The sequence below is a fragment of the Hoplias malabaricus genome, chromosome 9, assembly GCF_029633855.1.
Source record: "Hoplias malabaricus isolate fHopMal1 chromosome 9, fHopMal1.hap1, whole genome shotgun sequence".
In the NCBI taxonomy this organism is placed as follows: domain Eukaryota; kingdom Metazoa; phylum Chordata; class Actinopteri; order Characiformes; family Erythrinidae; genus Hoplias; species Hoplias malabaricus.
Genome location: NC_089808.1, coordinates 2375222 through 2391354, shown reverse-complemented (window position 1 = coordinate 2391354; position 16133 = coordinate 2375222). Strand labels below are relative to the sequence as shown.

At 41.0% G+C, this 16133-nt stretch overlaps 1 protein-coding gene across 2 annotated transcripts; it reads left to right on the top strand.

The window, feature by feature from the left end:
- Positions 1-4027: 4027 nt before the first annotated feature.
- Positions 4028-14999, top strand: pygmb (phosphorylase, glycogen, muscle b). 2 transcript variants are annotated; one of them, XM_066681475.1, is made up of 20 exons: positions 4028-4450; positions 6213-6314; positions 7387-7465; positions 7572-7675; positions 7788-7919; positions 8296-8407; positions 8637-8719; positions 8837-8980; positions 9282-9374; positions 9501-9647; positions 9823-9986; positions 10421-10535; positions 10708-10809; positions 11432-11579; positions 12089-12147; positions 12314-12455; positions 12694-12901; positions 13075-13209; positions 13334-13400; positions 14266-14999. In XM_066681475.1, the coding sequence occupies exons 1-20, from the start codon at positions 4208-4210 to the stop codon at positions 14413-14415; spliced, it is 2529 nt and encodes an 842-aa protein (XP_066537572.1). In that variant the 5' UTR covers positions 4028-4207; the 3' UTR covers positions 14416-14999. The 2 variants fall into 2 exon arrangements, with proteins under 2 accessions (XP_066537572.1, XP_066537573.1); XM_066681476.1 differs by lacking the exon at positions 4028-4450 and adding an exon at positions 5837-5991.
- The last annotated feature ends 1134 nt before the right edge of the window (positions 15000-16133 follow it).

Below are 16133 nucleotides of genomic sequence, written 5' to 3'. Positions count from 1 at the left end.
ATCGTAACTCGGGACTTGACGTAACCCGAGGACCTCCTGCATTGGGAGCCTTGCTTGTGATTACGAGTACGAGAAAATGAACATGGTATCGGGCAAATATCGAATACTGTTATTCAACTAATGTTTGTCAAAAAGACGCATGGCTTACTTGGACTATGTCAACGAAGACCAGTGTACCACCAGCTAGATACGTTCTTGCTGACAAGTGACCCATTTCAACATAATAATAACATTAGTTTCAAGATCATTTTGGTGAACCAACAGTATGTAAAGTCATTCATAGCGCATGCAGAGCCTTTGGTAAACTAAGGACCATGCATAAACCCTGATGCTACAACCCAGTTGAACTACAAAGTGCGTTTCTATGAATATGGACCCTCTCCAGGAGTCATAGGCTGCACAGATGGAAACCATATTCCCATAAAATACTCGTTTACTCCAGATTTATTCATTGTCGGTAACCGTTTATCCAATTCAGTGCCGCTGTGAGTCTGGAGCCTACCCACGAGTTGTTTCAGTGCCTTTCAAAAACACTCAGGTTCAAGCCAAGATCATTGCAACAGATGTTCCACACAACCACCTGAAACACGGTGGAGGCCCAGTTGAAGAGGATGACAATCCAGAGGTACCACCATTTGCAACAGATGCCAGAGAAGATGCTTTTGCACTGTGTTATTTTAAGTAGATATTCTCAACAATATCCTTTTTTTTCCCCTTCTGCTCAAATCATTTATATTTTACATGTAATAAGCTAGTGCATTTTAATTTTAAAGTGAATGTGTACATTGTTTGGTCCATTGCAAAAACAACTATTACAACCAACATATATATTTTATTGTTGCCCTGTGAAGGACTGGCGCCCCCTCCAGGGTGTTTTCCCACCTTGCACTCAATGATTCCAGGTAGGCTCTGGAACCACCGCGACCCTGAATTGGATAAGCGGTTACAGATAATGAATGAATATATATTTTATTGATTAATGTACTGCTGTGGCATTTGAGATAATTGCACGTCTCTCTCCATCTTCATTTCCAGTTCGACTTGCAGGATCTTCATTTTCATTCATGCTCCTCGTTAAGATATTTTACCTTATGTTCATGAAATTCAATCGCCAACCTTTCCTCGATAGTGAGTCTTGTTGTACGGATCAGTAGGCCGACTGGCAGACACTGCCACACTTCAGGATGTGGAGAAGAAACTGCTTTGCAACTCTACTTCCGTTCTGTACACGACATTCGCCTTGAAACCAGATCAGTTTCGATAAAAACACATTAAATGACACTGACTCAAAGGTGATTAGACATTTGTAATAAAACATCTCTTTAGAGGTTTGAGAGGCATAGTGTTGTATGTTAAAGATAATAGAACTCAGGGTTCTCCTGGATCATAAAATTGCCCTAGTTCACTCATGTTTCGGGGTCCTTGTTCTATTTGCCTTGGTCCAGCATGATCAGGTTCCTCTATATGGGCAATACAAACAGGCTATAAATAGCTTGTGAGCTCAGTTGTCTGGCTGATGCACTTGCTGAACCACATTGTGGCTCTATATAAGTCTTCATTACAAAGGAGACAAAGTGATGAAAAGAAAGATTAATCCAGAGCTTTAAATGACGTAGATCTCTTGATTTTCAAAGTGGTATTGATCAGGCAGCGTGTTATTGATGATACTTCCGGATAGCTATGTATGTTAAAATTGCTTTGAGGGAAGTGATAAACGTATCAGAGATGATACATGATCTTTAGAGGTGGCTCTTTCATCATCTAATGAAGAGAAATACAGAAACTTCCATCCTTTTGGGGCCAGTGTTCTGAGTTCTCTACTGAACTGTGGATGACGTGGAAGCATTTCCATGCATTTACCAAACCATTACAAAATTATGGCTATCGTCATGAAAACGCAGGAGAAAATCTCAAGGCTAATTTTTGCAAAACTGAGACAATTCCAGGTGTGATTTGTATGATGTTACTTGTAGTAAAACTAAGCATTTTTTTTTCTTTTCATACTATTATTTCTGTCTATTTACAACAAAAAAATAAAATTGTAATGAAATCTAAAGAACAGTTTTAACTGATGCAGAGAACTAAACGAAAGACCAATTAAAGAAAAATATATATGGTTAAATGCCTAAATATGATGCATTAATTAAAAAAATTACCTACATTAGCATTTTTAGTTAAAGGGCCACATAATCTGTGATTTAAAAAAAAATCAGATTTATTGTATTATTATTTCATGTGTCAGGCTTTAAAGGGTTAATTGCACAACACCCATTTTTGCATTATGCTACTATTTGCACTTATTGTAAAGGCTAACTGCATTTCATGTTCTTCTACAGAGCAATGACCATAAAGTTGAATCTATCTATTCATTCATTCATCCATTATCTGTAACCCTTATCCAGTTCAGGGTCGCGGTGGGTCCAGAGCCTACCTGGAATCATTGGGCGCAAGGTGGGAATACACCCTGGAGGGGGCGCCAGTCCTTCACAGGGCAACACACATACACACATTCACTCTCTCACACACACACCTAAGGACACTTTTTTTGAGTCACCAATCCACCTGCCAACGTGTGTTTTTGGACTGTGGGAGGAAACCCACACGGACATGGGGAGAACACACCATCTCCTTACAGACAGTCACCCGGAGGAAACCCATGCAGACACAGAGAGAACACACCACACTCCTTACAGACATTCACCCAGAGGAAACCCACGCAGACACAGGGAGAACACACCACACTCCTCACAGACAGTCACCCGGAGGTAACCCACGCAGACACAGGGAGAACACACCACACTCCTCACAGACATTCACCCAGAGGAAACCCACGCAGACACAGGGAGAACACACCACACTCCTCACAGACAGTCACCCGGAGGTAACCCACGCAGACACAGGGAGAACACACCACACTCCTCACTGACAGTCACCCAGAGGAAACCCACACAGACACGGACACCTGGAGCGGGAATCGAACCCACAACCTCCAGGTCCCTGGAGCTGTGTGACTGTGACACCTACCTGCTGCACCACCGTGCTGCCCTGAATCTGTCTATCTATTGTACTGAAATGATTTGTTATTGTTTAATTTGTGTTAAAGGCTTCTAGACATGACACAATTGTCACATATAAGAAGCCTCTAAAACGGCATCTTTCTATAATAACAGAATGCAAAAATAGTATTAGATGTCCTTTCATTAGTACACTATGGAGTATGCTGGAACATGCAACCTTTGTGTTATCTCCAAACAATTTTATTGATTGGTTACATCTGTCAGCCTCAAACATTGGCTGTGTACTACATGCACCACACATGCCTCTTGGGCATTTTGTATAGGACTGCTTTCTCGGTTCACGTGATGGGACATTGTTCTAGTTTTGCCTGCCTGGAATGTGCAGCTAGCTATAGTTTCCCCCGTTGCATTGGGATACACTAATATGTATATGTTGATGAATGGTGAATATATACCTGCAGTAGAAGTTATCTCCCTCTTTCTGTTTCAGGATTGGCCTATAATACCCATCCTTGCCCTGTGACTGATAAAATATAATAATGTTCATATTCTTGCACCATGACTAATACTGTTGTCCCTGCATCACGATTCATTAACACTATATCCCTCAGGACAATGATGGGTTGCACAAAGGTTAGTCAATAATGTTGACCGATATAAGTAGTCTTCCTGCACTATGCATTAATTAATGTATGGATGCGTGAACAAACGAACGAACGAATGAATAATAAATCCCCCTCCTGTGTTTGTTTAATAATATTCCCCCTGATGGACTATGATTGGTTAATATGATTCGTTCTTCTTCAATGTGATTGGCCAATAAGATTCACCCTCCTGCACTGTGATTGGTTAATAATATTCCTACTACTGGACTATTATTGGTTGGTAATATTCATCCCTCTACGTTGCGATAGGTAAACATTGATACCACTTCCTGGATGATGATTGGGTAATAATATTCCGTTAGCTGGACTGTGATTGGCGAATTCTTACCGTATTCACAATAGTGTGCAGTGATTGGCTGACAGCGTCCCTGGCGCAGAAGGCGTGTCTTTGCCGGAACACTGGTGAAGGGAATTGGGATTTTCTTCTGCCTCAGACGCCGTCCGTGTCACGTAGCCCGGCATCCTCGAGCACAGCGAACAGCAGGTATACAACCCGTCAGCAGAAGTCCCCGCTTGTGAGTAGACATGCCGAAGCCCCTGACAGACCAGGAGAAGAGGAAGCAAATCTCCGTGCGAGGTCTCGCCGGAGTGGAAAACGTCGCCGACCTCAAGACCAACTTCAACCGTCACCTGCACTTCACTCTGGTCAAGGACCGCAATGTGGCCACGAAGAGAGACTACTACTTCGCCCTGGCGCATACCGTCCGCGACCACTTGGTGGGAAGATGGATCCGGACACAGCAGCACTACTACGAGACCGACCCCAAAGTACGACCCTCCGCTCCTACAGACACGGCAGGCAGCGACGGGGGGAGGGCGGGGAGGGGAAATAAGGATGCTGACATTGAATTCATATTACAATTATCCGTTCCACCTTAAACGGGCAACAGTTTAATGGTGGCGCCCGCAGTGATACTCAAATTTACTTATTATACAGATTGTCCGCTCCACCTTAAAATGGTGCAGAGGTTCCATTCAGAATGCCTCACCATTAAAGGTGGAACGGACAGTTACAGACGGAGCTGTGGAGCAAGAGGAGTCTGAGGACATTGCTGTTGTGAAGTGCGCGCGCATCGTCCGTTAAACAATGAGCATTTTTTAAAAAATAACCGTTACATCAACTAATACTGCTGACTGACCTATCATAGATGACCTGTTACTATGCTGCAGTCCAGTCTGTCTGAGGGCCCTTATATAGCTCGACTGGCCTCTTACATAATGCTGCACATTGTCAGGATGTCCGCTGTTGACATTGGTGAATCAGACTGCAGAAGCTTTCGCAGCACTTTTTTATCGTGATTTAAACGCTGAAAGGAAATCTTTGTTGTTTACCGCAGTGATGAAGCGCAGAGAAGCCGCCAGGCATCAGGCCTTATTTAGTCAAGTGTTACATAATCGTCCGCCAGATTAATTACTTGTCTCTACAGCCTCTTTGTGTGCAGCAGTCGTGGAATACAAAAGACCATTTTTTATTTAGATTGGAAGGCTTGCAAGTTTTACAACACAGATAAATGGTGGATTTAGAAAATGGCTTCTCCCGAAGGAAACCTAAAGCCTATTAGTCTCTGTCTTTGTGTGTGTGTGTTGTATTGTGTTATAGTGTTGGTAATGTGTGTGTGTGGGGTGTGTTACCACTTGGGATGAATGGCTGGCATCCTCACAGATGGTCTAACCTTTTTAGAGAGATCACAAGTGTAGCTATATATATGTATACGCACACACACACACACACATGTGCAAATGTCAGGTCGCGCACACATTTTGTTTTACACCCTAATTCAAGCCTATGGAAGAACATTCCCCAAGACGTTTTACCCCCTTTTCTAGCAGAGATATGTCCCAGTATCTTGATTATAATGCTTTATTTTCTATACTAATACAAACCTACAGAATGTGTTCTAAAGAACCGTAGCTGAATGGGTCATCAGACTGATTCTGAACCAGCCATTGTTTTAAGATTTTGGTTAAAACGAAACTCTGATATACTACATCTAAATATCAATTTGTTTTTATTAAGTTTTTCAGAAAAAATAGCATGGATAGTGATGCAAGATCATTTGTTTATTGATCTTAAATGTCATTAATCTGACTATTGAATCATAATAGATCTAACATTTGACGTATTGCTGTTCTTTTTCCCCCCTTTCCCTTGTTGTAATAGGCTTTTATGAATGCATTCCTGCCTGGGACAGTTAATAAAAACAATTTGATGTGATGCTGGCTGACTCTAGGTGTGAGTGTAGGTCGTTTGACCGAAGAGAAAGTGTATTAGACACTAAGTGATTGTCCAAGCTCTGAAGGCTCAGAGGGTGAGTAGACTCGGTTGGTTTGACTATCAAAGCTACACTCGACACCCACACCATTGCATAGCAACGTGAGCCTCCCTGCGTGAGCATCAGATTACAGTGTCCACGTCTTGAGCTGCACAGCAACCACAAGAGTGCGATTCAAAAGCTTCTGCTTTGACATGTAGCAAACATTATGACCTCTAAGAATGGACCTTTGCCTCTCTGTCTCCCTCTGTCTGTAGCGTGTATACTACCTCTCTCTGGAGTTCTATATGGGTCGCACTCTGCAGAACACCATGGTGAACCTGGCTCTGGAGAATGCTTGTGATGAGGCCCTGTACCAGGTGAGAAATACACAAGCAATTGTTGCTGACACCACTGTTTTTTCACCTGTTGCCACTGCTCCTTATTTGTCCATGTCTTTGTTTACTGTAAGCCAAGTCACCATTTGGCTGACCTAAACCATCTGTTTGACAGAACTAAACCGTCTGCTCACACCAAGAACAAAAATTTAAGCTACTTCACCACTTCCTTTCCAGTTTTTCTTTAATTCAACCACATTTTCAAATAATCTTCCACTGGAGACAAGAAAACCTGCATCAGTACATAATTTTAGACATCAGCTGAATACCAATTTGTACAAACAACGTTGTTTTTATTTTATATATTCTACTTTTTAAATCACAAACATTGCTGGTTTTATCTTAAATTACAATTTTTTTAAATTACTGTTTTATTCTTGTTTTACTATCTTACTTTGCTTATTTGCCAACATAAACCTAGCCTTACTTAAAGGCTAAGCACCACTTAATAGACCTCCATGAATATTCCACATTATTGTAGTTACTGACAGATATAAGTATGAATTAAAATGAAAATAGCAGCTTAATTTGCTTTAAAACTGACAATTTTATTAAATTGACGGAAAAACCCGAGCTCTCTACGGAAATTCTCGAACGCGACCGTGACGTCACTGGTGGACAACAGCCGAACAACGCCGCGGTAAAACACCGTTATGACTGACTGTTATGACAGGGGATCAACGGTCTTTTAAACCTTATTCCTTGAGTTAGTAAGAAATGACATGTTTTCTGACTATCAATAAACACAAGTTAGGAATTCAAATTCCACTGTATTTATTTGTTTGACACTTTCATAGAGCTGGTGCTTAGCCTTTTTTTGTGGTGGCAATGGGAATCAAAGTTTGATGCTTGTAGCAAAAATAGAGCCTCGTAAGTATGATCCACCACCCAAAAATACTGGTTGTAATTTTTCAACTGTGGATACTGTTGAAGGGGTGCTAACAAAATTGCCAATAATGGTAGAAACAGTGCATCTGTGTCTAACGCACTGGCAGCTCTGTATCACTTGGAAATAAATACATATACAGATCTTAACTTGCTCTTTTCTTCGTAGCTGGGACTGGACATGGAGGAACTGCAGGATATTGAGGAGGATGCTGGGCTGGGCAATGGAGGATTGGGCCGATTGGCAGGTCAGATTTTGTTCCCAATTTATCCCTAAACAGTATGTAAGTGTGTGATATTTGGAGTACGGTTACACAATGTTTCCTTTTAATACTCCTCTGTTCTCTATCATAGCTTGCTTCCTTGACTCCATGGCTTCTCTGGGCCTCGCAGCATATGGCTATGGCATTCGATATGAATTTGGGATCTTCAATCAGAAAATTGTTAACGGCTGGCAAGTGAGTGACTGTGGGGATATCTGTTTAGAAGGGCAATAATAATAAAAGTAATATAACCTGCTGATTATTCGCTAGCACTGCATTTCATTGACCTACTGATGATATCTGATAGGCAGAGGAGGCAGACGATTGGCTGCGTTACGGCAATCCATGGGAGAAGGCTCGTCCAGAGTACATGCGTCCAGTTCACTTCTATGGCCGTGTGGAGCACCATCCTGATGGAGTCAAATGGGTGGACACACAGGTAATAACATAAAAATCAATCAGCAATGCTGAGCCTTGTTCCTGGAACGTAGATTAGTGTACTGCGAGGACACAGACTCCTGATTGTGGGAGGAATAAAGGAATATAGACCATTAGCTGTGCATTTAATGGTGCAAATGTTCAGAGCAAAGTATTCTATTACAAAGTAAACTGTAGGGCACTGTATTATGTGAACTTCATAAATCAAATCACAACTGTATAAGGGTCATGCAGTTGCGGTACACTAATCTGGGCATGTGTCATGTGTATAGTACTCACTAATTATTATAAAGCATTGTGAATGGCACAGACATCTGTCAGGTTCAGCCTTATGAGATACCTCTGTTATCAGCTGTAATGTGAATTTGTTTTTACAGGTGGTGTTAGCTTTGCCATATGACACTCCAGTGCCGGGATATAGGAACAATATTGTGAACACCATGAGACTGTGGTCTGCCAAGGCCCCCTGTGAATTCAACCTCAAGGACTGTGAGTACTCAATCAAGAAAACTTGAGGAGTATATTTAAGGAAATGGAATCGCAACATGTAGTTTTAATTTTTCTGTGTTGTCCAAAAATGTCTGCCGTTTGATGAAGTCTAGCTAAATGAAGCTATATACTCTCCTCCGTTAAGTTAATATTATACACTCTAAATGTCATAGCAAATCTGACATGGCACCACTGGTTGTTTCTCAACACACACCATATCATTCAACAGTCAATGTCGGTGGCTATATCCAGGCTGTTTTGGATAGAAATCTGGCTGAGAATATTTCACGTGTGCTGTACCCCAACGACAACGTGAGTAAAGCTTCATACTAGAGCAATGGTCAATTTACAGCCCTTAGGATTTGACACAGAAGTATGGGTAAGCATCGCTCTGCAGCCGCTGTGTGTTTGTGTATGTATGTTTGACAGTTCTTTGAGGGGAAAGAGCTGCGTCTGAAGCAGGAGTACTTTGTTGTGGCTGCTACTCTTCAGGACATCATCCGACGTTTCAAAGCATCTAAATTTGGCTCCACAGAGGTGGTGCGCGTGGACCTGACCAAATTACCGGACAAGGTAATAACACACCGCTGGAGGACAGATGTAGTTAGATTTGCTGTTAGCTTCTTAGATTATAGAAATGTTTGGCTTACAATCTGACTGAGGATTTGTGGCATTAGATGGAAAAAAAAAATCCACAGATCCATGAATATAATAATAATAAGCCGGTTGTGTTTCAGTGAAATCTGTATTGCGCAAATTTAATGCAGTGTATTTATGATGCTATTAATCCATTTCAACCAGGCTTCAGCTCCTGGAAGAGATTAAATGCTGTCTTTGTCCTCATCCTTGTCCCCTCTACTTTGGCGTTTTCCAGGTGGCTATCCAGCTGAATGACACACACCCAGCACTTGCCATTCCAGAGCTGATGAGGATCTTGTTGGATGAGGAAAAATTGACTTGGGACACGGTGAGTTGGAACAGTGTTATTAACTTGCTAACCCTTCAGCAACCTGTCTTTCATGTTTGGTCTTTCTTTGATATGTCTCAGGATGGTTTGATATTAATTGATTATTCCTTATACATTCTCCTGCAGGCCTGGGATATCACTGTGCGTACCTGTGCTTACACAAATCACACAGTGCTGCCAGAAGCTCTAGAGCGCTGGCCTGTCGACCTCTTCCAGAACCTCTTGCCACGCCACCTGGATATCGTTTTTGAGATCAACCGACGCCACCTGGAGGTGAGCGAAGGAATTGTCTCTGCTGTAATTTACTTCTGCAGTCTCATTCTCAGCTCTGGATCTTGCTGATGTTTTATTACATTTGTTCTTCATTAGACTCTTAAATGTTATCATGTAACAGAATTGGGAAGATGTCAGTCTCATTTTCTTCCCATCTCTTTCTTCCTCTCCTTAGCGCATCTCTTCTCTGTACCCGGGTGATTTTGACCGTTTGAGGCGCATGTCTCTGATCGAGGAAGGAGGACAGAAGAAGATTAACATGGCTCACCTCTGCATTGTCGGCTCCCATGCTGTGAACGGAGTAGCTCGCATCCACTCGGACATCATTAAAAACACAGTGTATGAGCCTTGTATCAAACACACATAGAGAGTTTAAGGCTAGACTTAAGTGTCAAGAACGTGAGGAAGGTTCCTGTGGGAAACAGTGTATTAAGGAAGTGTACAGCAAATCGGACACACAAACTGATAACCAATATTTATACAGCATGAACGGGTTGAGGAAAAACAGTGCTGTTTATTTATATTACTTGGCTTTGCTTGTTAAATAATTCTTTGAGTTTTACAACTGTAAATGATTAAAGGAGTGCTTTGTCAACACTGATATTTTAAGATGATGGACCGTATATAAGCTGCACTTAAAATATAACTGTAAATGAAATAAAAACACATTGAAAGATGATAGTTTTTGTGTGTAGATATACAGTTAATTTCAATGAATGTCTTCTCACGAGCCCTGTTCTAGACTTTTCTGAAATCTTGTGTGTTGTCTCTAGTTTTAAGGACTTTTATGATGTGGACCCTCAGAAGTTCCAGAATAAGACCAATGGTATAACTCCACGTCGCTGGCTGGTTATGTGCAACCCTGGGCTAGCTGAGGTCATCGCTGAGGTGAGGACCTAGCAGTAAAAATGCTGGAAGGATACAATTTAAAGGGTTTTTAATGGTAAAAGGGAAAACGGTACTGTTTTTGTTTATCCAACATATAACGGGCAACTGTGGCTTTAGCATTTTTGCTGCTTATTTATGTATTTTATCCCCTCCTCCCTCTTAAATGCATTAGAGGATTGGTGAGGACTACATTCGTGATCTGAGTCAGCTGAAGAAACTCCTGAAGTTTGTGGACGATGATGCCTTCATCCGAGATGTTGCCAAAATCAAGCAGGTGAAAGTCATCTTTCAGTGAATAGTCACACATTTTGATTTGTTTCTGCTTAATAGACATATGTGGTTATTATAGGTTAAAATACAATGAAAATATTATCCTCCTCGTTCACACTAGCAGGCGACAAAGTGACAAGTGTCCAGTCATTTCCGGTGGAAGACCGTGATTCAGCAGCAAGCGAAAGAGCGAAGATGAGATTTTCACAACTTTATGCAGATGAGTTATGACGTGATGAAGTGACATTCTAAACAATTGGCTGCGAGAAATTGGGTGAACCAATTATAGACACAGGGTCCGAAGTTCGGTCAGCGCCTGCTCTCTGAACCACTCACCCCGGATACAACAGGAGCCCACGAGACAAACCTGGGGCAACATAACCGAGTTGTTGACTGCTGGTGTGAAAGTTAAAGTTATATTAGCATCTGGGAATTTAGATTTTTTTTTTTTTTTATCCTCATGTTAATTCATGTTAATTTTTTTTCCAAACACAATTGTGTGACTCTTTTGCCTAAACTTTGATGCTTTTACATTTGACCTTTTACCCATATTCCGTCCATGTTGAATCATCCGTGTATATAATTCTTCCATCGTTTTAATCTGTGTATGCTTTCATTTCAAAAAGGAAAATAAGATGAAATTTGCCGTGCACCTAGAAGAGCATTATAAGGTGAAGATAAACCCCAACTCCATGTTTGACATTCAAGTGAAGCGGATCCATGAGTACAAGAGGCAGCTGCTGAATTGCCTGCACATCATCACCTTTTACAACCGTAATTACCGTCTCCTAAAGCTCTTAAGAACACCCTTTACAGCTGTAATTACAGCACCTTATACACCTCTATGTCAAGCACAAATCTAGATTCTGTCTAGTCTCACTCTGAACTGAAGACCACAACTAATTCCACATTTCAGTCTCGTTAATGATTTTTATTAAGTGGTTTCAGAAATGTGCTCCACAAGAAAGTGCTTAGAATTAAACAAACAATCATTTTTATTTCCTTTGTGTGTTAAATTTAAATTGACAGATTCATATGATTCATAGGTAATTTGAGTCAAACACTTTCTCTTGGTTATGTTCCATGAGCCGTTTTACTTTAGCTGCTTACTTCGGCTTTTATAAATGGAATATATGTAAAATAAAATCACATTACCATTAATTGTGATACTTAATAATGCTGGCCCATACTTGACAATTGTCAGGGATTTCCATGTGTTTGAGCCAAATTATTCTCATAGTGTAGAAATAATAGTAAAATATGCTTTCTGTCTGGACTCATAGGTATCAAGAAGGAGCCTAACAAGGCATGGACACCAAGGACGATTATGATTGGAGGAAAGGTGTGCTTAAATTTCACTGATAACTCATTTGTAATTCGCCATTTTTAAATTAAACTCAAATTAGAAAATATTGGCCAATATTTGTTCTTAGCTCTTCAAACTACTCTCAAATATCTCTTTCTGCTCAACTTTGATGGTGTCACTAAGTTATTGAATGTTCCCCCAGGCTGCCCCGGGATACCACATGGCTAAGATGATCATCAAGCTCATCACAGCTATTGGAGATGTGGTGAACAATGACCCAGTAGTGGGCGATCGTCTTAAAGTCCTCTTCCTGGAAAACTACAAGGTTACGCTTGCTGAGAAAGGTGTTACTGATGATTTAGCAATCACAGATTAGCTTTAGGGAGTCAATATTTATTATGATACAGTAACATAAACAATCAGGCACTGCTGATGGAAGTGGAGTATAATTTAAAACACTTGTATTTTACATTTAGCACATTTTATTGTTTATTGAAAGAGATTTTCTGAGCTAAATGGTGCATTAAGTCATTGTTTCTGATTTTTTCCTCGTCTTTTCTGTTCCCTCTGTTCTGTCTGTAGCCATCCCTGCGGCTGACCTCTCCGAACAGATCTCCACAGCTGGGACAGAAGCTTCTGGAACAGGAAATATGAAGTTCATGCTAAACGGTGCTCTGACCATCGGCACAATGGATGGAGCCAATGTGGAGATGGCAGAAGAGGCTGGAGAAAAGAACCTCTTCATCTTTGGCATGAGAGTGGAGGATGTTGAGGCAATGGATAAGAAAGGGTAAAACTAAGAGAGAAAAGACAGGGTTGAGCTATAAACCTAGGTACATTAATGTATTGGTAGTTCTTTATTTGTAGCATGGATTTTTTTAGCCTTTGAAACTAAGCTCATGGGTTTCAGCATTGTTTATAATACCATTGTAACTGGCATTTTACCTATATACCTCTCACCAGGTACGATGCTCTTGAGTACTATAATCGTATCCCGGAGTTGAAGCAGGCCATGGATCAAATTTCAGGAGGGTTCTTTAGCCCCAGCCAGCCAGACCTCTTCAAGGACATTGTCAAGATGTTATTGCACCATGACAGGTCAGAACCAGGTCTTTTACCTTGTCCTTCATGTTGTTTTCAATCCACTGATCTCATTTTCCCCTCATGGCATATGAAACACATGCTCACATGGTTGTATTGAGTGTTGTGGTTCTTTTTGCAGGTTCAAAGTATTTGCTGACTATGAAGACTACATCAAATGCCAGGAGAAAGTTAGTGCTCTGTACAAGGTATGTTTTTACAAATCTCATTTAAGCAATAATACACTGAAGTGTCGCCTGTGACCTTGTGCCTAAGACTGCAGTACACCAGTGCCAATATCTTGCGTTATAGCACGAACCTCGAGTGTATTATTGTGTCTGCATGGGTTTCCTCCTGGTGACTGTCTGTGAGGAGTGTGGTGTGTTCTCCCTGTGTCTGTGTGGGTTTCCTCCGGGTGACTGTCTGTGAGGAGTGTGGTGTGTTCTCCCTGTGTCTGTGTGGGTTTCCTCCGGGTGACTGTCTGTGAGGAGTGTGGTGTGTTCTCCCTGTGTCTGCGTGGGTTTCCTCCGGGTGCTCCTGTTTCCTCCAACAGTCCAAAAAACAAAAACACATGTTGGTAGGTGGATTGGCGACTCAAAAGTGTCCGTAGGTGTGAGTGAATGTGTGTGTGTGTGTGTGTTGCCCTGTGAAGGACTGGCGCCCCCTCCAGGGTGTGTTCCCGCCTGGCAGCTGACTATGCTAACCAGGGATAGAAATTAAGGCTTATTAAGCTCTGTTAGCCACAGCTTATCATCATTATCAAGCAAAAATTAATCACAAAGCATATCAATATATTTTTATCCCCCAGCATTAATTATACCATAGCTCTGTTATCACTATTTATTTATTGTTAGACTGTAAGATAAAGAACACAGGAAAAAAAATTACTAGCAATGTCTTGTGAGTGCTGGCATCTTTGCTCTGTTATGTGGAGGTGTAATACTGAAAGAGCTTAGGTCAACAAGCCGTAATCACCCTAGAAAATAATCCTAATCAAATTGCTAGGCCAGGACTAACCGTGGTATAATTTCATGTTTTTTTTTTATGACCGATTATGGGGTGTTCTCCAAACAGAACCCTAAGGAATGGACCAAGATGGTGATCCGCAACATCGCTGGGAGTGGCAAGTTCTCCAGCGACCGTACCATCTCCCAGTACGCCCGTGAAATTTGGGGTGTGGAACCTAACTTGGAGAAGATTGGTGCCCCAGATGACCCTCGCTAGGCAGCAAGCAGGAGCTCCGTACACTAGAGGCATTATTACATCCAGTTCATTTGCCCATTGTGAATGTTCTTCTGTCACCAGTGGTTTTGTAATTGTTTGATTATGTGAGAGTTGTCTCCCTATGGGACAGCAAAGGTACTTAACACCACCTGGTTTATTATGGTTCTCTGGACTCAGTCACAAAAATGTAGTGTTCTGCTCTCAGTGTGGTGTGTTTTACATGTGTGTGAGAATAGCGCGCCTTTGATTTAAGCTTCTGGTATGACCCTAATGAACCAAACCCTTACCTTTCCAGCAATATTAGATGAAGAAAGGCTTCAGTTTTGGTGCAATATGTTTATGTAGTTAATAATACTATGTCTTCCTATTTAAACAGAAAGAATGAAGACACAATCACAAACACTGTGACATTACGGAGGATTTTGGCTGAAGGTTAAATTTATTGCTCATCCACCAGGGTTGTTGTTACAAGCATGGACTCCTACACGTGTAGAGTGTTTGTAAAGTGTTACATCATGTCTCTGCTGAACATTTTATTTTGTAAATGTATCACAAAAACTGAAATATTCTCCGGTTGAAATACAGCTGTTTTTCCACGAGTATTGTTTTACAAACAGTATAGACACTGAGATAATTTATCAAGTCTCTACACTGCCTTCTCTCCTACATCTCCTGTACTTGCCGCACATTTACAAAAGCTGCCTTAGTGTGTGTGTGTGTGCATGTGTGCGTATGAGAGAGCTTGTTGATTGTCATCTGCAGCTTCCTCTCATTCTTCCTAGTCCTCAGCTTACTCTGAATCATGAGTCACATTTAATGATTTCAAAACTGTAATCCAGATCGCCACACAAGGCTAGTATATGGTCTATTAATCTGTTATAGGAAAAGAATCAGGACTACTATAAAGGTTTTAAACTGTGTAGAAAGTGTTACCACTGGCTTTTATATATGATATAACGTGTAGTTGCTGATTAAAAAAAACACTGTAGGTAAACTATTACGTTAAGAATGTGTTAGTGAAGAGAAATGACCAAGGGAACTGCTGTAAAGGGTTGTAGTCCTCTGCAGGTTGGTGTAATAATAGTGAAAATATCTTATATCTATGCTTCGAATGTTATGAGTAGTTGCTGACAGGGCCCTCAGAGACATCTAACTGCTATCACTGAAAACCAATGAAGATATATTTAAATAAAGATTAAATGATCATATCACACAGACTCACTGACTGTTATTTGTGGCGGTTAGGGGTTTTAGATTCCCATATGACACACACATTTTAGTTTTATCAGAACTTAACAGTGCTTTTAGGTGGATTTCCACTTATTTTACAAAGTATGTACAAAGATTTCAGTTTTTGTTTTGCAAACATCAGGGCCTTGTTCTATTTACTACATCTGTAAAGAATCTCTAATCCTGCCTTCATTCAAAAAAAACCCAGCAGAAACGAATCCACAAGTCTATTCCCTAATGAACTCTCCATTTCATAAACAAACACGAGGATTGTGACAGAGCAGCACCCCCCACGGCAGGTGGCAGCATTTACCTCCAAAGTTCTGAGTAGGAATTCGGTTCTGCTGTAGAAAGAGTTCGTGTCAGTGATGGAACATTCAATTCAACTCAGTGAACCGACTCTTTCAAAGAGTGCGTTTAAGTAAATGTACCTGATGAAATGAATGTATACATTATTTATTAAATACTTTTAAATAATATATTTATAT

Bases quoted from the DNA above. Each gene is read 5' to 3' on its own strand.
- pygmb (XM_066681475.1), top strand. From the start codon at position 4,208: ATGCCGAAGCCCCTGACAGACCAGGAGAAGAGGAAGCAAATCTCCGTG. The intron at 6,315-7,386 runs GTGAGAAATACA...TTTTCTTCGTAG, and splicing joins GTGATGAGGCCCTGTACCAG to CTGGGACTGGACATGGAGGA. The intron at 9,375-9,500 runs GTGAGTTGGAAC...ATTCTCCTGCAG, and splicing joins AAAAATTGACTTGGGACACG to GCCTGGGATATCACTGTGCG.